The 25928-nt window shown below is 38.8% G+C and overlaps 1 protein-coding gene across 2 annotated transcripts in view; it reads right to left on the bottom strand.

Moving 5' to 3' along the window:
* The window catches only part of SDK1 (sidekick cell adhesion molecule 1), a 387464-nt gene that overhangs the window by 268990 nt on the left and 92546 nt on the right, over positions 1-25928 (bottom strand). For both annotated transcript variants that reach the window (XM_063171739.1, XM_063171738.1), the window contains exons 3-5: positions 10419-10578; positions 4945-5051; positions 582-729 (exon numbers count right to left, since the gene is read on the bottom strand). In XM_063171739.1, the coding sequence (XP_063027809.1) occupies positions 582-729; positions 4945-5051; positions 10419-10578 (415 nt within the window). The remainder of the gene's footprint in view (positions 1-581; positions 730-4944; positions 5052-10418; positions 10579-25928) is intronic.

A 25928-nucleotide genomic window follows, 5' to 3' on the forward strand; every position in this document is an offset into this window, starting at 1 on the left:
AACTGTTTCAGAAAAGCATAAATGAGCACACCTTGAGATAATAACTAATCAAAATGCAAGTACTGTGTCATTAGGGGTGAGCTGCTAATTAGTAAAAAATAAATTAAATTGTTATTGTTGGCTAAAAAATAATGAAAAGAAAAAACAATATGCAGAAATTTATTGTGAGGAAAATAGTACTAAGCATAACTCTGTAACAAACCCCACAGATTCTAGTTTTAAAAGAAAAAAACCTCAGAATTCATTAAGTTAGTGCACTCAAGTAAACATAATGGAGAGATGAACGTTCCTTTTTCCAAAATGTATCATGGAAATGAATAGCGTGAAGGAAGCTCAGACATTCTGCACATCCAGCCCCTTATGCTGCACCAGGACCATTAAAACCACATGAATTATTTTGTCAAACTGCTTCAGAAGTTCAGAGACAGTCTTAAAATAGTAATTTATCTCAAACTTAGTATGAACATGACTACTTTATTCTCTTTAAACCTTAATTAGTGTACTTAAAATGTAAGCTGTGTTATCAAATATAATTAATCATATTTTAGGGTGGGTGTATTTTGAGCTTTACACTGACTTACATTCTGCTGCTTGGTATAATCTTGTGCCCGTCTCTAAACCAAGTCACTTGGGGCCTCGGGTGGCTGAGGATGTGTGGGAAGTTCAGAACAGCAGCTTGTCCTTCAGTCACTGTTTTTCTCTGGTCTGTGTCCATGAAATCTCCCATATCTGCAAAAAATCAAAAAAATTAAAAAATTAAAAAGACAAGTTTTGCCTTTCTCCCCATTTCTTTTCAGGAGACAGAGAAATCACCTGTGGAAGGATAGAATGTAAGAAAATAAAGATAGTGCAGAAGGTAGTCTCACACCTGAGGAGTTGCAGCTGCACTAATCACCGAAAATTAGGAACAGGCCTGCCCTTAATAGGCCACAGCTGTGTCCAATAAGAACATGAGTGCTATAAAAGAGTGGGTTAGCTTATTGGGGAGAGTCATGCCGTTTGTTGGTTGTGCTATGAAGAAGAAGGAGTTAGTGTGGTGAGGTGATGCCCACGAGGAATCACTGAGAAGGGATGGGAGCTTTGCAATAAGATGACAACATTCCACTGGCACTGGTAATTACTCATGGGACAGTTTAGAATTTGGGGGTTTTGGTTTATAGAGGCAGATGAAGTGCCCCAGTGCTGCTGCTGCACACAGGCAGAGCATCCATGAGCAGCCCTGTGTGGCCCCTGTGCTCTTGGGCAGTTACTGAGGGGTTTTGCTGAATATGATGTTTTAGTGGAGGTTTGCTCCCTTTGGTTTTTCATTTGGTTGGGTTTTTTTCAGACAAATCCTTAATAATAAAAAGAAACTCCTGCAATTCAAAGGGATGCTCATGGTGTAAATAAATGCATCCATTTTTTGGTCATCTTTTTGTTTTTTATCCACAGCTACACAAACAGACAAGTGGCTCTTTCACTGCAGCCAGGCCAACAGAGTCAGACCTAGGCAAGGATCCCAAAATGATCCTGGAGTCCCAAGGCCATGCTGGGGGCTGCCAGCTCTCCTGGCACGACATTTCAAGGTCAATAGTGCATCCCTAGTGTTGGAGAGCAGCTTTTAACAAAAGTTCTAATGGAAGAAATGCTGCTACCCTTGCAGAACCTCTGCCTCTGCAGGCTTTATTTCACAGGCAAGTTCAGGTATCTGGAGAGACCTTGGAGAAATTCAGTGAGTGTTTTTTTTCTTGTTTTTCCATTGCCTTTTGTACTGCATTCTTATCCATTAAAGTGAATAGGGCTGCAGGCTCTTACTTCTTCACCCTCCAAAGAACTTCTCTGCATTTTAATTTGATTTAAACTAGGAAACTGACACATGCACAACAGAGAACTCTTCAAGCTTCTGTCACTGAATTCCCTTTTTTTTTAAGGACGACAGGGTTCTCTACAGATTCTGTGCTGCAGAAAGGGATGCAAAGGACACAGAAAAGAAATGACTGCTATCAGGTCTGTGAATGGGCAGGAGATGAGAAGAGACAGAACAAGAGCAGAAATTAAAAACACATGGTATTTTAAAGAAGCTTTAATCATCTTTGTGATTTTTCAAGTTATTTATTCAGACATAATCAGCATTGTACTTCCTCAGCTGCTCCAGATTCCTTACAACTGTAATCAGATCAGCTACTTGAAAAGAAATTTCAAACTGCGGAGGTGGATCTAATTAACTTCACTGTCGTGTGATTATTTTAGTTTTCACAATACAGGAGTTTTTAAGCCCATCCTGTAATTAAGATTTACTCAGCAGTTTTCTCACAAATATCTGTTCCCATTCAGTTAAGTAATATGTTAGCATGTGTTGAAATATTTTTTAAATTATTTAACAAGTTCCCTGCTACTTCAGATATCTAGGACATGGAAAATACCTCAGATCTTTCTCAGTGCCATTATAATTGCACCTTTCAATTTTTCACTAGAAATCTTGAGTTGAAGTGTATTGGGAAGCATCCTCTACTCACTGGCAAAAATAGATCATTTATTGTGAATCTGTCTGAGTTGAAAGACTAACATTTCAACCCCCATAAGTTTTTGATGAGTGGCTAAGATGATTTTAAGAACTCCTTGGAATGTTCCTTTCTGATATGTTTTGAAGAATAACCAAAAAGCAATATATGATAAAATATCAGGAACTTCACTACATCCACTCAGCTTAAATCAATTAATTTATATAAAAACGATTAAAACACAGAAAACAATCCCATGGCATCAGTAGCTACCCTGAGTGAGGGGAAAGAGGTTATTTAAAACTTGTAGAACACTTTAATCTGCAGGAATAAAGTGCAAATCTGACTGGCAATTTCACTATAGAAGCCATTGATGTCACAAAGGCTCAAGACCAAAGGTCTCCCAAGTCACACAGGATCTGGTTTGCTTTGCTCTGTCTTCATTAGTGAAAAGAAATGAATAAATGAATTAATACATAGACTGCTTAATTCACACAGATTTAAGAGAGAACCTTTAAGCCTCCTTCAGGGATCCAGAAATTAAGTGGGGGGAAACTAAAACTGAAGAAAATTGCACTTCTTACTCTTTCCAGAACAGCCAAACACGCACAAACCAGCCTGGAGAGACAAAACTCTGTCCTGCAAACCTTCCCCCCATTCAGAGGGGAATAAAGTTGGGATTTCAGGAGACAGAATTCTTCAGCAGCAGCAGCATCAAGGAAAAGCATTCCTGTGTCTCCTTCTCACTATTGTTCCCACCAGGGCTTCCTGAGGAATTGCTCCCTGCACTGTGCCAGTATAACTGCTTGCACAGCTGGGGAGGGAGGAGCTGGGAGAGAACTTTACCAGCCCAACAAAAGAACTGTTGCTCTCTTTTAGGAATTTTGGAGAAGTCTCCCAGCCCACAGCCGCTCAAACACGTTTTCCTGCTGAGCCTAAAGGTGAGTGAGCTCCACTGCAACCCAGGAGTGGGGATGGTTAGTAGGATGCAGGAGGAAATGGGCACATTTTTCCCTCGGACTGCTACCAAAGCCTTGGTCCCCTGAAACCACACCTGGAGATGCAGCTCCAGAGGAATCCACGTTCCTCCAAAGGCTCAGTACTGCTCAAGAAGAGGAACTTCACCCTCCCCTTCCCCTCTAAACCCCCTGCTTGACCCACACCTCACTCAAAGTTCTGTTCACTCACAGCAGCTTGCAGTAGATCCTCTGTGACCTAACAGAATTCACTAAATCTGCAGAGGAGTATTTGGAAAAATACATGCAAGGGTCCGAGCCAGGTTAGAGTGAGCCCATGGTCAGAAGCCAGCAGGGGCACAAGGGCTGGCAGAGGTCAGGGAAGGAAAACCCCATTTTAGCAGCAGTTTATTTTTACTTTAGCTCCCAGCAGCTCTGAAACAATAGGCAGACCAAACATTAAATTACTGATATCACTGACACTACAGATATAGTAACAAAATCTACTGTATGCAGTAAACTGATGAACATGATACCAAGACTTACATAATGCCATTTGCAACTGGTTTTATTTTGAAACACAGGAAATTCCATGTAATTTCCCTTATTGACATACTGATTAATGTGAATCAGTTCCTTCAAATTGGGTATCTAATAAATAATTCAATTTCTTTAAATTTTGCTTATCAACTGACATTTACTACTACTGAATTTCCAGTTACCGACCCCCAACGACGAGGAATTTGATCCAATATGAGACTTCTTAGGCCCAGCACAAAAATCTGTCTCTTAAAATTTCTTTTATGCTTTTACTTTGGGAAAAAAAATAGGCCTAATTTTGTTATTATTTCCAAAAAAGTTACTTGAATTTTGTTTTCTATAGGTTAACTGAAAAAAAAGGAAATCAAGGGTATGTGATCATTTCTTATGTCATGTTCATTAGCACAAACACCTGAGAAAACTAACTTAACCTTTCCAAACGGCAGCTGGATTTCAAAAATTCTGCAAAGTCCAAACTGAAGTGGGGCAAACGCACTGGGGGGCTTTGCTCAAGAAAGGTGTTGAGAACAGAATTTTAAAGTTTTGTTGTAAAACTGCTGATTTTGTACCTCAAGGATTAGGATGTGAAATCTTCCTGGTGCTATTCCACCATCCTATTCCCTTTAGATGCTGCTGTTTTCCTCTAGAATTTTTCTTGTTGTTGCTGTTGTTTTGATAGTTTTGTGCACGGCCTTCCTTAATTCCATAAAGTATAACAGTTCTCTCATGCTACAGATATCTCCAAACAATCTCATTTTCATGGCTTTGAACAGCTCAAAGACTGTGTTGCACTGCTCTGAGCTGCATCCAGATGACAACTGAAGTATGAAATTCTTGAGATAGTAATTGAAAAAATTTGTTAAGCCTGATATTTAACACCGGTTCAGACTGACAAATGTCATCATGCATCAGGTTTTTTACCCCAAAAGAAGCTAATGAGTCACAGAGTGACCCCCACTCAGACATACATGCCACTTGGACTTGAGATCTCCTCTGCAGCAGTGCCCCCATCCTGTTCCTCACGATGCACTGGTAGAAGCCAGCATCAGCCCTCTGCAGAGCTGGGATGATGTACCTGCAGGGCAAAAGTCACAATTAGAGAGCACTTCTCCCTGGTTTGCACTTTGTCTTAAATGCTTATTGTAGTTTTTCTTACAAACAGCATTCTTGTGTAATCTCAGGTCTTTGGTTACAGTATTGTCTGTTACATACAGGTTTTTAAAAAGCAGTTGACACGAAATGCATGAAAATACCTTTAAGTCTTCAGTTCTGCCTATGATAAATGCCAAGTATATAAAAAATACACATGAAAGACCGACTTAAACTTTTTCTCCTAGTTTTCTCTACATTCATTCATAAGGGAGAGCAGGTAATTAGTTCAGAGAAGCCACAAGAAGCTTAAGTGCAGGTATTAGGAAGACTTGCAAGAAGTATCAGAGCTTTCCAATGAAAGCTCCACTGTGTGACCACCGGAACTCAGGAATCCTGGAAGTGCCACCTTGTGCTGTACTTTGTGTTTGCTCTGCCCTTCAAACACACACTCAGTCCAGTAATCTCACCTTCCTCATTCAGCTACATCTGATTGCTCAACATGAAAATGAGCTGATAGGCGCAGTTTTAATGGGAATAAAACACATGAATAATAGAGATAATCCTGCATTAAACAAACATTAATCACAAGTGCATATTCCTCCAGTCACCTTCAGGAGATATTATGGCAGGATTAATGAAAGTCTTTATGGAAGATAAGGAAAAGGAAAACTGCTGAATTTTAATCTTCTAAATTTAATTCCACTAAAAGAAAACATTTCTTCTTAGACTCAAATATATTGAACACACCCATGAGCTTAATGCCTGAACAGGATCAGGGAGCATAAAACAAAAGAGGCAGAAGATTCTGGTGTCATCACAAAACACACCCCAGCAATTGGGTTACACCACCAAACACAGGGGACACACAGAGCCCAAGAGCATGGGCAAGCTTTAGACATTCCTGGGGTTTCCAGGAGCCCCTGGCTGCCCTTGGATATGTGCTGTGACTCCTGTGACCTCCTCAGGCCACTGCTGTGACCTGCCCAGGAGCCACCAGCACATTCCCTCCTGTGGCTGTGGCAGGAGGAAAAGGAGGATTCCAACCTGTGCTCTGTATGGGAGCCACAGCAGCCCCAGCACACAAATAATGACTCTGAAGCAGGAATGTTGTTTCCTCTTGCCTGATGAGCCTCACCATGGGGAACAGAGTGAGAGAGCAGGTGAAAATACAAAGGGAGAAATCAATAGGACAGGAGGCTTCTCTAGATCCTTACAAAATCATTTCCTTCTTTGTCAAGAAGATTGTTGGAAAACATCATTATAAAAAAAAAGAACTGAAGATTGTGACAAATACTGAAAATGAATTTTTATAGTTCTTTTTACCCAACAGTTATACAACAACAATCTTCCTTTCTCCCATGAAGATTTAGTGTCCTACTTGGCTAATACCTAGTCTGTTAAATAAAGCCAAAATTAAAGGCCTCTTTCCTGAGTATTCATCTGCACCAGGACAGTAATGCAGATTTAGTTTTGCTGCCACCAGGACAAAACAAATCAATTAGATCAGAAGTGTCCTACTTTGGTTTTCTTTTCTGACTTATTAAAGTTTCAGCAGGAAACATTCTTAACATGTTGCCTGAAGAAATGAAAATCTTTTAAAAATTTACAGTGAAAATCCCATCTACTTTGGAAATTCCAAGGCAGCCAAAACCTAGAGCAGCTGGATTCTCAGTGGACCAACTGGGTATAATGTGCAGGTACAGCAAGCAAAATTAGAAGAATTAAATAACAAATGTGGAAAAAAGGACACGTGTTAATACTGTTTGAGACTAACTTGAAAATTGCAAACCTGGGCAAGGGATAAATATGAATGGAATTTCTGATTCTGTGTTTACAATTTTAAACAATCTTTTTGCACCTCATATGTCTTATTATTGTTTTAAAACCTGCTTTTCTATTGACCTAACAGCCTTGATACTGCTTTTTGTGCTATGCTTTTCCCATTCCACTTGTTTTCTGACTGGCATGAAGAGATATAAATAGGCTTTCTAAGTTCTAAATAAGACTTTCTTTCCCTGAATGAACTGAAATCAAAGGTTAATGCAATTCCTTTCAGTGACAAGACAGAATTTTGCTTTATTTTTGTCTATGCTCAAACTTTGAAGACAGATCTTCCCATTGTGGAGATGTGTCATGGTTTTGTATGGAGGCTCCTTGATGTTGCTGGGAATGTCTGCAAGGACTTTGGAAAGTCAGCCCTGACTTTTCCCTCATTTTAAATGGCACAGCCAAGCAGAACCTGGAGTTTGGGAAGGTTCTGCAGAGAGATGGGAAGTGACAAGCGGAAAAGAGAAGCTTCAAGTGGAGTCTCCCTGAGCCTGATGTGCTCCCTCACCCCTCTGCAAAGAGCTCTAGGAGGGAGTGGCATCAGCCACTTAAGGAGAAATCCCAGCCAACACTTACAGTTCACTCCTAATCTAAAATTTAAACCCTCATTTTAATTTTAAATGCCCTAAGAGTTGAAAGTGAAGCTATAGGCTATGGGATTTAATAGTCATAATTATGGATACAGAATTAAACCTAAGTGTATTTTATTAGATATTCATGTTACTTTTTATCTACTCAAGCTTTTTAACAAAAGACTTATGGATCAACTGATGTAACTTTTAAAATACAGAAGCAAAACTGAAATGTGTCCATTGTTAAAACATAACAATTAGATACTTTTAAGTAGTTTGGTTGAAAGTTTATGGCTGCTTAGACATGACCATAGTTTCTTGAATTCCAATAAATCAATATCTTTAGGCCACAAAAGCAAATATGACAGACACACCTGGTCCAGAACTTAATTCAAAAGAAAACAAAGGGAGGAAGAAAAGAAAACAGAAAAAAGGCACTGCCTGAACATTAAAGTCTCTTAACCTATAGACACAACCAAAATTGCTCCTGCAGTCAGCAGCATTGATTTGTTATCATAAGGTGGATCTCAGATCACAAAGAATTTCTAAGGTTGTTTTATAAATACTTAACACAAAGTGGTGCATGCACAGTCACTGTAAACGCTGGGCTGTGCACACAACCAGCCTCGTTAGACAAAGAGGAGCTGCTCACTCAGGGTCACCAATGTCACAATGCAAAGGCTCCAATTAGTTCTTTACTCACTCGGGCTGTTATAATAATATATTTCAGCCTGTTACAATACAGACATTACTTTAACTGAGACACGCTAAGTAATATCAATTACCAAAAAATCTTTGATTGATGATTCAAATTGCAGCAGAAGTCACTTACTCAGGAAGATTCGTGCATTTAAACAGGCTATTTACCCAAGAGAACTGCACAGCAAACTGTTATGGGGTCAAAGGTTAAATTTTGCAACTGCAATTTTTATGTCTGAGCATATCTTTTCCTTGCTTTCATTCATCCTAATGCACCTATGTCATTTTTTGGAAGCTTAAAGCTTTGCATTTCTACAGAATCAAAATCCTGTTTAGCTGATCTCTGGCTGTGGTGTAGCAGTAGGGATGCAATTTCTAAATTAATATTTTCTATCAATATTATTATCATAAACCAGCAGCTTCCTCTGTGCCAGATCTTTTAATGAGAAATAGAAATAACAATATAAAAAATGCAATATTAATAAATATGGTTGGAATCATGACCTGACATTCACAAGAACAAATTAAATGCAATATAAGAAACAAGGGACTGACTGCAGGTATGTGCACACACAGCTTGGGAAAGGTGTTCTAATAACTGACTCACACTGTCATGCACAGTAAAATTCCAATTTCGTATTGGGATGTCCACTTGTTTAAGAAATACCACAGCACTCAGGTCTTATTTCAAAATGTCACACATTCTTACCCAGGTTTCTCCTAATACCATGAAATGTCATCTCCCAGTGCCTAGCACACCTACAGGGCTGAAGTTCTAACCTTTGCTTGCTGCTCATTCCATGTTCAGGTGTTTGTCCCCCCACACCATTTTTCCTCCCTCTCTCTCAGCATCTCCCATGGTCAAGGGCTGCTTCCAGCTCCTTCTGCCCAGCCACTACAACTGACTCTGCTGTCATTGATCAAAACAAGTGGCATTTGCACAAAGCCATGCTCAAACATTCTGTGATTTGTTGTGCTATTAGAGATCTTTTCATTTTCTAGAAAGCATTCACAAATCTCCTCTTTATGTGTGTGTGGCTCATAATCCACATCCCAAAGGCTTGAAAGCAGCAACCATGAATAGATGCAGGGACTCAGGACTAAGGGGGCTCCTCCAAATCAAATCTTGCATTTTTAGGTAACTTCAGATAGAACTAAATGCTTGGGTTTAAACAGTTGCTAAATACTTGAAATGCTAAATGACCCCCACAAGTTTTAACAAGTTTTTTAAGGGAATTTTTCCCCTACTGCTCTGTAAAGGTAAATAATATCAAAACCAGAATTAGTGCTAGGTAAAAATTTTGAAAATCTTTATATCATTATCTGCACACCAACTCATACTGTAATTTCTATCTATAGTGATGGAGCACAACTTTTCTCTACCTTGAGCCTTGTGTCCCAAAAATGCAGTATTTAGCTTGCTTTGCAAAAGGTACAGGTGTTGTGCCTGGGCTCTCTCTGTCACACACTCACCCCTCACAATGTCTGAACTCACCTGGCAAATTCTACAAAATTAGAAAGCACCAAATAAGTCGCATAAAAATTAAATTTCCGTAAGGGTACAGAAATTTCTGTTTGCACAGAGAAAACCCAGTCAATCCTCCCACGTGAGAGAAAAGCAGACAAAACTTGGCTGTCTGGCACGTTGGTCCTTGGCCAGGCATGAGCTGCCTATCAGCAGGAATGAGCTCTGATAAGCCACGCTGTGGTTTAGCTCCTGTTTGATGGAATGTCTGTGGGATGGGGAGGGAGGTCCTGGGGGCAAACTGCACAATCATTAAAGGGCAGTTTGTTAAACTATCAGCTCCCTTTTGCAATTGCTAGAATTGAAACAGAAAGTTTTGTGTGGAATTTAAGACAGAACACATTCCTCTAGATCTGATGGAGACGGACAGTCCCAGCGGGCCTTGCTCTGTTCAAGGATGAGTTCACACATCATATGTAACATTTAGCTACGGAATGTGTCTCCTATTTATCACAAACACAGGTAAAAGTTACATCTCCAGCAAAAGGCACCTCTGGTACTTAAAATTTCCATGTTAGGACCCATGTTTGGAAGCATTAAATCTCATTTTTAGCAAAGGAATCTCATCTGTTTACAAAACCTACTCTTCTTTCATAACAAACCCCCAGGTCCCTGTGTCTGTATCTACAAAGCTCTTTGAGGCATTGGGAAACTGAGGGGGTGGGGTTTGGTTTGGGGTTGTTTCTGCAATTCCACTTGCAGAGGTGACTATATGGATGTTATTTACTTGTATTCACTGGAGTAGGAGGTGATTTCACTGTCGTTGTGCAACCACTTGAATTCCAAGGGCCAGCTGCCTTCGGCAAGGCACGTAAGGACCAGTCTGTTTCCTTCCAGGTGGATCTGGGGCAAGCCTGGTTCTGTCTTGAAGAATGGTGCAACATCCCCTGAAATACAAAGGAAAAAAAATGGGTTTGGAGGCTACTTAGGAAAATATAGGAGAAACTACTGATATTTAGCTAATTTCTCCTCCTACGGTCACGGTAAAACAAGAAAAAACATGATTTCAGTTAAGGCTTGCACTGGTGCATTAATAACTAAGCTTTATCTTTAGAGGCAGAATTACCAAGATCTTGATAAACTTTGTCCTTGCCCACTCAGATAAGCTTTTGTCCATGTTTACTCTTCCCCCAGATGAGAATTCCAACATTGTCTGCTGTGGCAGGAAGTGAACAACCCTACTGGCTTTTTTTCCCCCTTCTCCTTTCTGGAGATTAAATCCACTCAAAGCTTTTTTTTTATCCTTTTTTTTAAAAGTTTCTTGAATAGAAACCAGAAGTGTAATCTTGGATAGAAATGATTATCACAGCAGGAGAGGTCTCAGGGTAAATGAAGATTCCTGATAGGGAAAAGAATTCAGAAAAAAACACCGCACAAGTATTCTTCAATGTTCTTGCAAACCAAAATGTGTTAAATTATATTACCTGAAGCCACTAACAGATTTTTGAATTAGGGTACTTCAGTAATATGCAAGGGTCACTTCTAATCTCAAACTCCTGAGTATCACAAATAAAACACTCCAAGCAGCAAAATTCTTGATGGATAAATTGCCAAAGCTCTGCTCAAATACAGATTGATTCTGAGTCCACACCTGCTGGAGATCTACCTCCATCACCTCTGGAAGACGAAGACTTTTTACATTTTATGTGTCAAATGTCTACTTGAAACTGTAAAGGAACTACAGACTTAATTTTAGAAGTATACAAATACCTTCTGTAACCAAAATCAGCACAGAATGGCCTGGGCTGGAAGGAATGCTACAACTCATCCAGTTCCAACCTTTCCCATGGGCAGGGACACCTTCACTAGACCAGGTTGCTCCATCCAACCTAGCCTGGAATGCTTTCAGGATTTAATGATTACACATAAAACACAGGAGTTATATTCAAAGTCAAAAATTTTCAATAAAATATTAATAATACTGAATAAGTAGACAATACTGAGCTCTTCTCTAAAGTGTGCAGGGTGTGTGTGTGTGCTTTATATATAAAATACAGTAAAAATCCCAAGATACATAAATACTGTCCCAGTGCAAGTAATGGTTCAGTTGAACTGCAAACCTTCCTTTAAACATTTATTTTACGCAAAAATCTCAGGCATTTTTATACTTGGAATTTTATGTTTAAATAATTATATTTCATTTTTATACTTGGCATTTTATATATACTCAGGCATTTTATATTTAAAGAGTTTAACCTAATTTTACAGTTTGGAGTGCCCCCATGTGCTGCTCAAGGCTGCAGTTTTTGAGCCCACAGGTCCCAGAATCATTGACAGCCCCAGGAGTTTGGGCCAAGGGCTGCTGGTGGTGGTTCCCCAATGACCCTGGTGTTCCCTGGGGTTCACAGCCCAGCCTGGGGATTGTCAGTCTCCAAGCCTTTATCTTTCCCTTTGCTCAGGGGATGTTTCTGCGTGCAGAGCACGTGGCAGCACAGGCTTGTTATCACTGAAGGGTCAGAGCTGGGCTCCAGCTGAGCGCGGCCAGGCAGCCCCAGGCCCACTGGTGCCAAATATCTCCTGCAATGGGCCATAAATCAACCTCAGCTCCCCACTCATCTGGTGATTTGGATTGACACATTCTCTCCTGAGTTTTTAGAATTTAACTTCAGGAACGCAGTCATTTATGCAGAAAGAAAACCTCATAATCTTAAAGCAATGCTTATAAACTATCACACAAAATCCAATCTAACAAACTGAAATAAAAACTGTATTTGGGGTAGGGCCTTTTTCTGATTTGTAGCATTTTAAATAACCTGTCTTTCAAAGAAACTGATTTGTGATGAGTGCAGATCAGCAGTATCTTCTCTAAATTGGCTGTATAGGAAGCTACAACAATACAACATATGAGAAAATTGGAACACCTCCAAACTAGCAGATATTCCCAGACAAGCCAAGGAGAGTTTTTACACTTCTCCACACTATTACATGACTGAAAATATATTCTGCAAAGCTTCTCTTTAGTTGCTGTTTTAATGACTGCAATTATTGTGAAATCATCTTATCCCAATTCTCATTGTCTTCTAACTAGTAAAACCAGCCAATATTTTAAATGTTATAAAGAAAAATTTAAGTTGGAATTAGAGGATGTTCCTGCGAAATACAGTTATTTCACCCAGAGAGAAAAGCAAATTTTTACAAAGGTATTTCTAAACAAGAGAGAAAATGTTAAATCCTGTCAAAGGTATTTTGGGGAGTCTCCCAAGGGAGCTGCAGACATTCTACCCTGGCAAGATTAAAGGTGTCAGGCTTCCTCTGGAGATGGAAAAGCAGCAGCTGGGAGCAGTGCTGGTGCTCAGGGGAAGATAACAGAGCCCAGCTGGTAAAGTGAAATGATTCGTGCTGAGTCTCCTGAAAACAACACTTACCTGCTCATGTACAGAGGCTCCTGGAATGAGTTCCCTAAACTGTTCCTCCCAAAGAAAGTGCAGTCACTGAGGGAGAGCTCAGTGGAAGTGGTGTCTGCACCAAACTGAGTCATTTGTTGATCCTTGTTTTCAGTGATTTACAGACTCAGCAGCACAACCTCCTTCATTACTTACTCGGAATTATCCACTTACTCCTAACTTATGTCTTTCCAAGAAAAAAATGATGCATTTGGAAGACAAAGTGCTGCCCACAAGTCTTCATCCAGCCCTATATTTCCTACTCAAATATTCCAAACCCAGTGATGCTGCAGCCCACTCAGAGCTATCTCCCATTTAAAGCATCACAATCAAGCTGTTATTACATGAAAATGATTCTCAAAACTCAATCCAGTTCTGTTAGAAGCTAAAATTTAATAGACCTGCAGGAATAGTTTTATAAAGAGTATAGCATGCTTTATAAATTACCCTGGCTCTCTGGAAGATTTACTTAAACCCTTGAAGTAATTTTATCTTCTAATCCTTTATTCCTGACTTTCTCATCAATCACATACCATCAGTTTATCAAATTCAATTACGCAATCAGAGCTCACTAAATATTCACTGAAAGCAGAAATGAAAATAAAATACAGAGCAAAAATTCCTTGCAGAGAGGAAGCTTTGATGACATTGGCATTTCTGCAGCACAGGGCTGCTCACACCTCAGGCTCAGGAACCAAGGGCTGCACCCTGGGCTTTATTTACAGCTTTAAGCTGTAATGGAAAACAGAATTTAAACCTGGATCTGCAAGGAAAAGTTTGGTTGTTATAGAGAATCCAGGGAAACAGGAAAATTGGCAGGGAAAAAAATCAAAGCTGTCTCAGAAGGGTTGTGAGAAAGAAGTACCTGGCTGAGGGATGGAAAACACAAGGGGGCAGTTAATAGGTATGAGATCCTTTCACTCAGTAATTAACTACAGAAAGGGCTCACCAGGAGGGTAACCTTGGCTAACCAAGGGTTTAGAAGCCAGGAAGGCATTTTTTGTTTTATATTCTCCAAGAATGGAGTAAAATACTAATGAAAAGACTATCTGAGTCCTAAAACCAAAAATAATAAAATACTGCAATTATTATTCTTGGCTAGAAAATTTTTCTGCCTACCAAAAAAAAAAAAAAAATTAAGTAAGTATTCATGCTATACACTGTTGCTTTTTCTAAATGTGTTGATACTTCCAGCCTCTCTGGCTCTTCAGCAATGCTGATTTAAAAATAAAAGTAATAGAAGTAATAGTAATTAAAGAACTTTTTGAGTTGCAAGAAGGAGCAAAGGGATAAGGTGCCAATCTGTTGGCACATGTATATTTACAGCTTCAGTAAATTTTCATTAAGTCTGCTTACCAAACTCGCCAATATCCTGACTTGTGTCCTTAAAAGGATGCTGCAGATTTATTTTTATGTAAATCTCAAGAAGAAGTAGGATTGAATATGCCAAAATTATCTGGAAATTTGCTCCACAGCATTTCTGCACCTCCAAACTGCTTGAGTTTCATTACATTGGGTTGGCCCATCCAGTCTCTTTCTTTGGTACATGCAAAGCTTAGATGGGTTTTACCTCAAAATAAAGATTCAGGACTAAATTCAACAAAACCATACAGTTTTTCTTGGACTAATGCTGACATTTAAGTGCAAAATGGTGCTGGGTCCTGGGTCCTCTACCCTGGGCTTGTCCCCAGCCCTGGCAGATGAGATGCACAGCAGGAGACTGAAAGCTCCCTCATGCTTCATTATCCCTGAAAATCACCTTGGGGCACAAATTTACAACCAGGACCTGCAAAAGGAAAAGGCAGCCTGGGTGGACAGCTTTGCAATGGCAACAAAAAAGGAGTAAATACTCATTAAACAGCCAAGGAACCCAAATCTCATAGGAATTGCATGAGTGAATGTGACTCCAGAAACAGGAGAGCATCATTTCAAGGACCTCAAACATTTCTTCTAACAAACAAATTAACAAGGCTCAGCTAATGATTCTGAGCCCTTGAAGAGCTTACATTTGTAAAACACATAAAGCAAAGTCAGATTAAAAAGATCTTTCAGTTACTACGAGGTCTTACAAGATCTTGAAAGCAGGTTGCATAGTCCTGTCCCTGAGGAATTAATAAATTTTAATTAAAGACGGAATTTGATCTTGAGAACCTCTACCCTGCAGAGAAAAGGAAAGTTACAGTATTCCAGAGAAGTACCATAACACCCTCATCAGTAAAACCCACTGCAACTATCCTCTTCAAATCTCAGCTTTTTTCCTCCAGAAAAGTTGGATACCAACAGTTACAGGCAAAATCAGGTGCCCACTTCCTGAAAAAAAAAGATTCTGTGGTCTGAACACTCAGGGGAAGGAAAAGGGGAAAAGGCAGGGAGTGCTGAGAGCAGGTTGAAAGATCCCCAGTGCCACTGCTATTTGTCTTTGTTATGCATCTCTACTTTTAAGTCACTTTCAGGTGAGCTAATATTGAATATTAAAAGTAGATCAACCGGCACATAAACCAGCAATTCAGAGCAAATACAGCTCAATCACTTAACAAATACCAGGTGAGCAGCTGCCTTTGCATCGCTCCATTGGCCCTACAGGTTCAATATTGAAAAGAGAGTTTTGACTGAGATACATTTTTCAAACTCAAAGAAAAACACAATGGATTTATTAAGTAGCACATCTCTATTGATTTTAGCTTATTAATCTCCAGTCAAAACATGATGCACATTACTGTTTCTTCATATGCTTCTAAAGGTACGGTCAGCTGACACAGGAAAATAAAAAACAGAATTATTGCTGAGGAATTCTCTGAGGAAAATGAGGTAGAGACTGAATGATCAGCCCAGGAGATCAGTTTTTGCTCTCAGTGTCTGCTAGGAAAGGAGATTTGAACCACCTCCAGGTGGGTAAACAATGACAGCCATGGGAAGAGTATCCCAAAAAGTCTGTCTGGGGCATTAAATGTGTAATACAAAAATAAAGGCAAAATGGCAGCTGGAGTCAGGAAACCCAAACTAGAGACAGGAAGAATCTTCTCAGTAATCCACAGAAATTATTACAACTATGGACAGCAAAATCCATTCCAGACCAGAGTGAAGTTCAGCTGTGAGCACAAACAGTTGAGCACGAGCTGCTCTGCTCTGACAGCAAATAACTGCAACCTCCTGGGAAAATGGCTTTTCTTCTTATTCCCAAGTTGGATATAGAAAAGGTTTTTCTCTATTTCCTTTTCAAAAGGATCTTTTAGTCTTGCTATCTCAGTTTTCTAATCTTAGAGTTTCTGATATACATGCATACATGGGCTAGCTCTGGATGCAAGTTGTATTCTCTTGTGGAAATGAACTTCAATAGATTATATGGCATATGAACTTGGAATTATAACACAGTAAATCCTGGGAAATGTACCAGAAAGTCAGATTGAACTCAGATATATTTGAATCAATCTTCTTTTGAATTCAAATATTCTAAAATGCATTGGTGAGATGCTGGTGACGTTAGTATATGATCTATTCATAAACTGTCAACAATGTCAAACATACATTAGAGCATTCACTCACTTTAACTGTATTGATTTGCAGGAAGTCTATTTTACCCAAAATATTGGATCTTTGAGATTCAAATTTTTGTGGTTGAAAGTGTGACATAAATCACCGAGTCCAACAATTAAATTTAAATTGCATTTTACTACCTCATTCTAAACCTCAATTGCAAAGGACTGATGCATCATAGTGAATATTTCATTAAAATATCAGGTTATTTTTCAAATATACTGCAGCAGCTAAGAATTTTCACACAATGGTATAAAGCATTCTCTCAAAATGGATTTCCTGAACTTTCATCAAAGATGATATCTGATTTTATACTGGAAGAGTACTGAAGCAACTGTATTTAAATCAGTCTTTCTTCCCCAATTTCACACATCAGGTAAATGAGCCCAAGCTGCCCATTTTTGTCATCCTAGAGATTAAAAAGATAACCTTCTTTTTGGGTACCTCTATTATAATCCCTGAATGCAAATACAGATATCAGCTGAGGCTGATGGATGGTGCTTTTAGAGGTTTAATTGGGGATGGAATTAAATTGTTTTAGGACTCAGCACATTCTGTGAGGAAGCCCACATATTTTTAGAATAAGTGACATTTATTTCTTTTAAATGCACACTCACAGGGAGACAAGATTTCAATGGATAACTTCTTTTTTTGCCTTGAACAGCTCACATAACTAATTGGCAAGTTAGCTATTGGGTAATTGCCAATCATATATTTGATTTGGATGGAGGAAATATTGAACTAAAGATTGCAAACCTGTTGCAGCCCATCCCAAGAGGAAAACTAAACATTCTGTAATGTATAGTTATGACTAGCTTTCAACAATTCAATAGAATAGGAGTCCCAAGCGGCAAGAATGAGTGTTTCACACTGATAGTTAAGTAGATTTAATTAAAAATTCTTTTTTTTTTTTTTTAAATTGAAGCATCACTTCTCTATTTCTGAATTACCTAAATGGCACTGCAGATTCCAGTTGGCTTCTCTGCTCCTCATTTCTTGATGCAAACAGACCAAATGTTTTTCCCAAATCTTGGCTAACACATAGTATTGCTTAAAAGAACAAACATCCTAATGCACTCCCTAGAAAATTCTATAATTCTAAGATAAACACCATGAAGTGACTAGCTACAGTAAAACCTGTTTTGATATTTCCAATCTTTCTTCCCTGTTTTAAGGCACAAACATTTCCTGTTATCTCTCTTAGCCTTCTTCCATTTTTCTCTATGAACAGCTTTAGATGAACTACAAAAATCCATTTGCATCCTGAGACAACAGAAAAAAGCCAGAGCAGGATTTTTATGATAAAAAAAGAAAATCTTACTATCACAGATGCTTAAAAGTCCTTAAACATAACCTGTTCTTTGTATTCATAAAATCTACTCCCTAACAGTCTGCCATCTATTTAAAGACCATCTTTTCATTCATGGCACAATCACTTCTTGAAGAATTCCCTTTTGAGAAAAGATTTCTCAAGTTTTATTAGAAACACTCAAAACAGAACTACAGCAGACTTTTTATAGGGCCTGGATTCTGATAGAAAAAAAATAATAAAAAGACAGTGGTTGGTAGCATACCTCCATTAAAATTCAACATAAACCTCTCTCAGTTATCCCCAAATACACCAAGAAAGACTTTCCCACATGCAATTGTATTATTCTTTTCTTAAAATTGATTTCTTTAGCAGACCAGCCAAGGAGAAAAAAAAATAATGAGCTGATATCGTTTTAACTGAGCCTCAAGCAGCTCCTGATGTATTAACCTAAAATCCCACTAAGGCTTCCTTTTCCCATTTAATTTCTACACCTCATGTTTTAGTCTCACTTTCTGATCACCTGTAATAATTCAGTTCAGTCAGGGCAAAAAAAATTATATTTGCTTATTGTTTATCAGAAGGCAGTGAGTATTCACAGCTCTGTGAATTCATGGAACACCAGAGAATCCCAGGATGGTTTGGGTTGGAAAGGACCTTAAAGCCCATTCAGTGCCACCCCCTGCCATGGCAGGGACACCTTCCACTATCCCAGGTTGTTCCAAGCCCCATCCAACCTGGCCTTGGACACTTCCAGAGATGGGGCAGCCACAGCTGCTCTGGGCACCCTGTGCCAGGGCATCCCCACCCTCACAGGGAAGGATTTCTTCTCAATCCCATCTCAAGCTACCCTCTTTCAGCTTAAAGCCATTACCTGCTGCAAGATCAGAAATCAAAAAGCTACATGTGATGTTCTAAAATTATGTTTACTGTAGTTCATCAACAAATAGGTTCCAGAATTATTTTTTAAAAAATATTCATGAGGATGTTTTTAGAAAAGTTGCAAATGCACGGAAAGAAAAAGGCACATCCCTACAAAGCAGGCAAATGAAAGAGAACCCATTAACTATGAAAACCAAAACAAAATCTCCAAAGAAACCTCCAGCCTCTGAATTTGGTATCAAAGCACAACCTCTGTGCTTTTCATATTCTCTTCATACAGTGATGTTTACAGAGCCTCACTCAGAGACTCGAGGAAATAAATTGTTAGTGTTTAAACCTCGGCCCACAGCAGGTGGAAGGCAGAGCTGCCTCACTGAAAGGGAATCCAAATATAGCAGGATTTCCTTCATTATTTTAACCACAAAAGAAGCTATTGTTGCTGCTACATAATCTACAATCTCCAACTACTGTAGGGCAGCCTGATCACACTGATATCTAACCAGCAATTTATAAATATATCCTCTAAATATTCCAATTGACACTGGCACGAAGGAGAGATGAAACCCTACAGAACACGTAACAGGAGAGAAAAGATGAAAACATAAATGTGCTTTCCTTAAGTTCATGCCTGCTATAAGAGGCATTCTCAGTGTGCAGACAATAAATAAAATCAAAAAGATAAACAGCTGAGGAGTGTCTGGAAGTACCAGAACAGAAACACAAGAGCAGCAGGAGGAAACAAAGGAACAGCAAAGGCACTGCCAGACCTGAAAGTCATGTCAGGCACCTATTTATGTTCTCAAGGAGAATTTATTTCTAAATAGCAAAGCAGCTATGAATATCCAGAGAAGATATAAACATATCTCTTTTGAAAAAGGGGGCTGGAGGGGAAATGATTCATGCTCAAGCCTTTGTTAAAATCAATGCCTACTGCTCACTGCTATTGTTATTTTGTTTAAATGCGACTTGAAGTTTTCTTTTTTTTTTTCCTTAAACTTGAAAAATGCAAATAGGTTTAGAAACTGGGTAATGCCTGCCTCAAAAAAACTCAAAGGATCTGAGTGGTATCACTGATTGGAGGGTGGTGAGCACAGGAGCCCACATTATACGCTGAGCAGAGAGAGGACTGTTCTGGATGCTGGATTAGGACAGAAATGCCAACAAAGCACAGCACAAAGTTCACAGGACTCAACTGAAATCTCAAGAAAACTCCAGGACAGGCACCTGGTGAGAGACAGAAGCACAGAATGACCCTTGCAGAGCTCTCAGGGTATTTGTGCAGACACTCCCAAGGGGATGGATCAAAGGCTCTTTGGAAGGCTCACACAAACTGGGCACCTTCATTTTCCCAAATATCACCACTTATTTCCGTGTCTTTTACACCAAATCCTTTTAGAACTACCCAAGTGGAATTCTTTCAACACTTCAAGGAAAATACACAGATCTAGAGACTATAGAATTATTGTGGTGATACCGACAAAACATGTAATTTCTCCTTGTCAAAATGGGAAGAAACGTATCACTGTTCTAGCAAACATAACTGAGCTTGACATATCTGAAGGCAAAGAAAAGGAGTTAGTTGATTAATCTGGATATTTTATTTAATTTTCTTTAGGTTATAAATAAGCAGCAAGTTAATACTGTTTTCAACTTTTGACAGTTCTAATGTTAATTACATGTACTGGATTTTATAAATCAATACTTCTTACATAAAGTGTTATTTAACTTGTCAAGTGCAGCAATAGATCAATGCATTTACTGTTCTTGCTAACATTGATGGATGACATACATCAAAAGCATATGTAAAGGAAAAATAAAAGACTTATTTGTAAGCCAGACAGGGTTAAGCCCTAGTTAGGCAGATGGGGAATTTAAACAGTGTTTTGAAAATAACATCTTACCTTCATTAAGATGTAAAAAGTTTTCTTCTTGTTTGGGTTTTTGGAAGTTTGGGGGTTTTGGAGTTTGGGGTTTGATTTGGGCTGATTTGTGGGGTTTTTTTTCTTTTGATGCTAAGACCTGCAGCTATCAGCAGCAGACTGCTCTGTGTACAGAACTGTTATATTACATCTGGCTATCCTGTAGGATACAGGAACAATGAATTGCACCTCCCAAACTTCAAATGTATTTTACTAAAGAACCACATCCCCATGTTCAGCACAAAGTACTTACATCTAAGCATACAAATAAGGTGATAAAAAACCCTCAACAGTCGTTGATAACTACTTCACTATTTGCAAACATGCTACAGTTAAAGTCTTTAAAATTTTAAAGGATGTACATGAAAAATTTTGATCATAAATCCGTTTTAAAGACTGCATTCACTGCATTATGAGCTGTAATAAAAGAAAAACTCAATCAGAAGTCATCCTAGGAGCCAGTACTACTGCGCCTGCACATCTTGAAGAGAGATACAGGTCACAAGGTAACTAATTCTCATTATTCATTTGTCCCATTTGTAAAGAAGACATAAAGCATAATAAAACTATGAAATCCCAAAGAACTGAAAGCTATTTATTACTCTGTATGTAACTACAGTAAATCAATAAAATATTGGTTAAAACCCATTATCAGAATTGTGTATATCTACAGAATGTATAATCATGTACTGAAATAGAAGGGGAAATTGTTTTCTTTCTATTATAGATAGATTTCTCAGAACACGGGTAGTAATTGCACAATATGTTATTTCCAGTGCACAGAATGACAAAAAAGTCCTTTTGCATTAAAAATTGTCATGAGGATGGGTTTTTCCCAGTTGTAAAAGGTAATGAATCTAAACTTGATCTGTTATCCTTTGGTAGTAATTCATGTAATCATTATATTTTAGAGTAATTTATCTGAATAGAAAATAAAAAGAGACCTCTGTTGTAGCACAACAAGATTCAGTGAAGTACAAAGAGGCTCTACTCCATCAGATCTGCTATTTTGGATATTATTTATGAGAAGTAACAAGCAATGACTACAATCTGTGAGTTGTCTTAGCATGTTTGAGAAATAATTAACAAAAAGGAAAAACTGAAAAAACAATGGCGAGTCTAAGTTGGAGAGAAGCTTGTAAAGTTGCCTTTGCGCCTTGGAAAAAGATGAAATTCTATTTAACAAAAAATTTTAAAGCAAAAAACTACAAAAGAAACCAATACAGGCTAACATATGTCCTGCAGGACCTTCTTAGCACCTTCATTGAGGCTGAGAGTTAATGCACAAAAAGTCATGAGGTTGTCTTCAGAGATGGAATATTTTGTTTAAAATAATCCAGCAAAAGACTCCTCTTCACAAAAACTCTTCTGAACTGTTAAAGGAGATTGGGTATGAAAGAGAGAGGGGACCAGCTGCCTCACACCCAGCCTGGGGCTGTTCATCTGCAGGATTTCCTGGGAGCTGTCAGACACCTGAGCCTTGAGAAAAGATCATCCAAGTGAAAAGTGGGAATTGTGCAGGGGTAACCTTTGTGTCCCACAGGGAGCTGTGAGTGAGGAGAAGGCAGAGCCTGTGGGAGGCTGGCCAGGACATCTCACCCAGAGCACTCGGTGCTCACCCACAAATCCAACACCAGCCTTTGTCGCACCCCAGTGGCCCACAGCCTGGCAGGGAGGAAACTACCAAACCCTTCACATACACTGACCATGCTGGATCCCAATCCTGCTCTCACACCCAGGCAGCAGCACCTGCTGGAGAACAACCCAACAAATACAGAGAGTCTGGCCAAAGGCTGCTTAGAGCACTGAACAAATGGAGAGCAAAGCTCTGCTCCTCGCTCTGAGCCCAGCCAAGCTGGCAATAATGAGGATGTGTATCCACAAGGAATGGAATCAGCCAGAACCTCCACTCAGGAGCACTCCTGTATCCTGTAAGAGGTGAGCCCTGGGCAGGCTCAAGTTACATTACAAGTTCCATAAAATTGCTCACTGGGGGAAACAATCTGCTGCCTCAGTTCTCTGCAGGATTCCCCCAGTCCCTCCAGTCAGCTCTTCCTGCTCTGTACTCCACATACATCATCAAGCTGACAATTCAGAACTGGATGTATAACCCCAAACAGTGCTGTTTGTTAAATCTAAAAACTATTAATCAGAGTAATTTCCTTTATTAAACTCTGTGGGAGAAAAGGATAAATATAGATGAACTATTATTACCTGAGTTTACTGGGAGTGCATCACAGGATGACACACACTGAGCTTATTTTCACCCAGCAACACCAGAGAGAAATGGTGACAGCACAAATGTTCCTCCTAAAACAGTAGATTATTGCAGGACAAAGAAAGCAAGAAAGGGCATCCTAAATGCTTTCTTTGAGTAGCTGAGGCATGTCATTTACCCCAGAGGAAATAATTACATTCTCTGAAAGGACTGGCAACTTCAAGTTATTTTGAAACAAAGAGCAGTTCTTTGTGTAACGGGAGCACTGAGTTGTTTCAGAGAAGCAATAGGTGAGACTGGATCAACAAAGTTACCTTCACCTTCCAGCAGGCACTTAATGCCAGCCCAGTGGGAAAACAGCTGGGCTGTTTGAGGTTTAAGCCTCCCAAATAATACTTATTCTCCCTTTTCTAACTCTGCAATTCCTCACATTTTTAGCCGCAGGTCCAAAAAATATCAAGGTATACTTCCTGTCCTTCCAAACTAAAGCTTTACAAGAAAACTATAATTCTGCACCCCATGAAAAAACATTCAAATTTTAACAGCCAAGAAAACTTCTACAAACAAATGACAGAAAAAGTCCTCTAGAAACACCTAGAAATGGTTTCTTAACTTTTAAAATGCTTACAAAAGGAAGAAAAGCTTAACAGACAAAAGGAAACATTTTTATACATGAATTTATTTGGGGGAAAATCGCTGAAGCAGAACACAGTTGGGATTCTTTAGTGATGCCCTGACACATTAGTGCAAACAAAGCTAATTTTGCAGGTTCTGTTGCAGGGCAGAACACCCCTACCCTGGCACAGCAGAAATCCCTGTGATCCCAATGAGGGAGGTGACAGGGCAGCCTCCTGGCCACTTGCTCTGGTCCACCTCCCACCATGGTGTGAATAAGAGAAAAGCAGGAAAAAGCTCCAGGTCATGTCTCCCTTTGATGGGGCTTGGAGCAACCTGGTCTGGTGGGAGGTGTCCCTGTCCATGGTAGGGGTTTGGAATTGGATGAGCTTTAAGGTCCTTTTCAACCCAAAACATTCTGTGATCTTATGATTCTATGAATTGATTAAAAAAAAAATAGTTTGACCCGAATATAATTTATGTGATGTATTCCTATTACCTTCTCTTAAGGGTATATCACATAAATACTCCTATTCACACATTTTTCACTATCAGAGCTTTCACTGATGTGGTTTATGAAAATGTCTTTCACCAGCACGGATTTCAAAAGGCTTCTCCATGGAGGAGAACCTCTGAAACAGCCTCCTCCAGAATCCCTGTCTGCCTTAAGAGCAAACAGACTGAAATGTTGGTGCATTATTGCTGGCTCATTAAGAAGCAAATTAGTTGTTTTTGTCTTTGTTTAGCAGTACTCCACAGGTACTTATTTTGACACCACTTTAATGTGCAAACACATTAAATCAAAGTGTTTCACAGTTACTGGAAACATTCGTTGGACAAAGGCCAATCCCACAGCCTCGCAGCAAAAATTATTATTTCTGTATTAAAGAAGTTAAATTACATAAGATGCTTCCCCACATGTGTTTTTTGCCAACCCATTGCATTTGGCAGAAGCTGATGATTTTTATCTTTCTATTTAATACTTACAATGCATCTCAAATACAACTTACTACAAAAATAAATAAAATTAATAAAAATGGCACAAATGGCTAAAAACCAATGGCCAGACATGACCTTCTCCTCTGTGTATACTACCAAATCATTACAATTATGTGTGTAAAGTTCAAGAACAACCTCTGTTATTTGTCTATACTATATATAGAAACCAAGTTCTATTAATAAACAGTCAGCCTAAATTAGCATTAAGATAGCATTTATTTAGTTTAGACTCTTGGCCTTTAGTTTATATCAGCTTAGAAGTAAACAGAAAAAGTATAATAATGGCAAATAAAACAATGAAGCAGTAAAAATAACATGATGATGGATTAAAATATATTGTTCTAGTTGGGAGTCAATAGGGCAAGTGCTCTATAAAAATTATGTTTTCCTTTGACAAAACCAGTACAATATTTGCTGGTACAAGCAATAAAAAAAACCTCCCATAAAACACTTCCGACTTCGCTTTCCATTTTAATGGCTGCAGGCAAAATTCAGAATACATTTGTCAAGTTGATATTATCAACACAACAGGGGTATGCCTGACTTGTTCTACATTTGTTCTGAAAGTTCACTTTAGAGGCCACGGGCCAGGAAAGAAGAACACAGGAAACTGAAATCATTCCTACCAGGCAGACACAGAAATATATCTTCAAATATTTAAGAGAAGTTTCAGTAAATATTATCACATATAACTCTGCAAGGCATCAATCACATTCAGTTTAACATTAAAGACCAGCCATTCTGAAAATTAAAGGTGATTCACACTCTCCCTTTGCTCAGTTTAATGAGACATCCGAGTCTGATCTGTGACAACTACTGCCAACATCTTTAACTTTCTTCCTGACATCTGAAATTGATTTCAAAGGCAGATACTGAGAAGGCAAGAATACTACAGAAAAGGACGTAGGAAAAGCATTGTAAAAGAAAAATATCAAACGTACAGCCTTAGATTTTTTCCCCCCCTTTGATACTTGGAAATCATCTGCATCATTAAGCAACTGAATTTCCATTATAAGTTCCTAAATGTACCTGAACCTTATTCTTGTGCCTTTGAAATGAATACCAGCCAAGTATATTAAAAACAATTCTTTGCTTTCATTCATTGTTCATTTCCTATTTTTGTTCACTTTGATAATGCCTGAGCTAGGGTTTTTTTTCCATGTAGTGAATGCCTGCTCTTTCATGAAATATATTATGTCCTTATGCTTGTACTTCCTTCTATTTTAATTTCTTAGGTTTCTTCTTTTCCAGACTAAAATTTTTAGAAAGGACAGATATATCATAGAGATCAAAGAAAACAACTGCTGTAATTGTGTCATTCTGCAATTTGCTCATAGATGCCTAAATGAATGAATGGTCAGCTGAACTAACTGATAAA

This window comes from Melospiza melodia, chromosome 18 (genome assembly GCF_035770615.1).
Source record: "Melospiza melodia melodia isolate bMelMel2 chromosome 18, bMelMel2.pri, whole genome shotgun sequence".
Classification (NCBI taxonomy): domain Eukaryota; kingdom Metazoa; phylum Chordata; class Aves; order Passeriformes; family Passerellidae; genus Melospiza; species Melospiza melodia.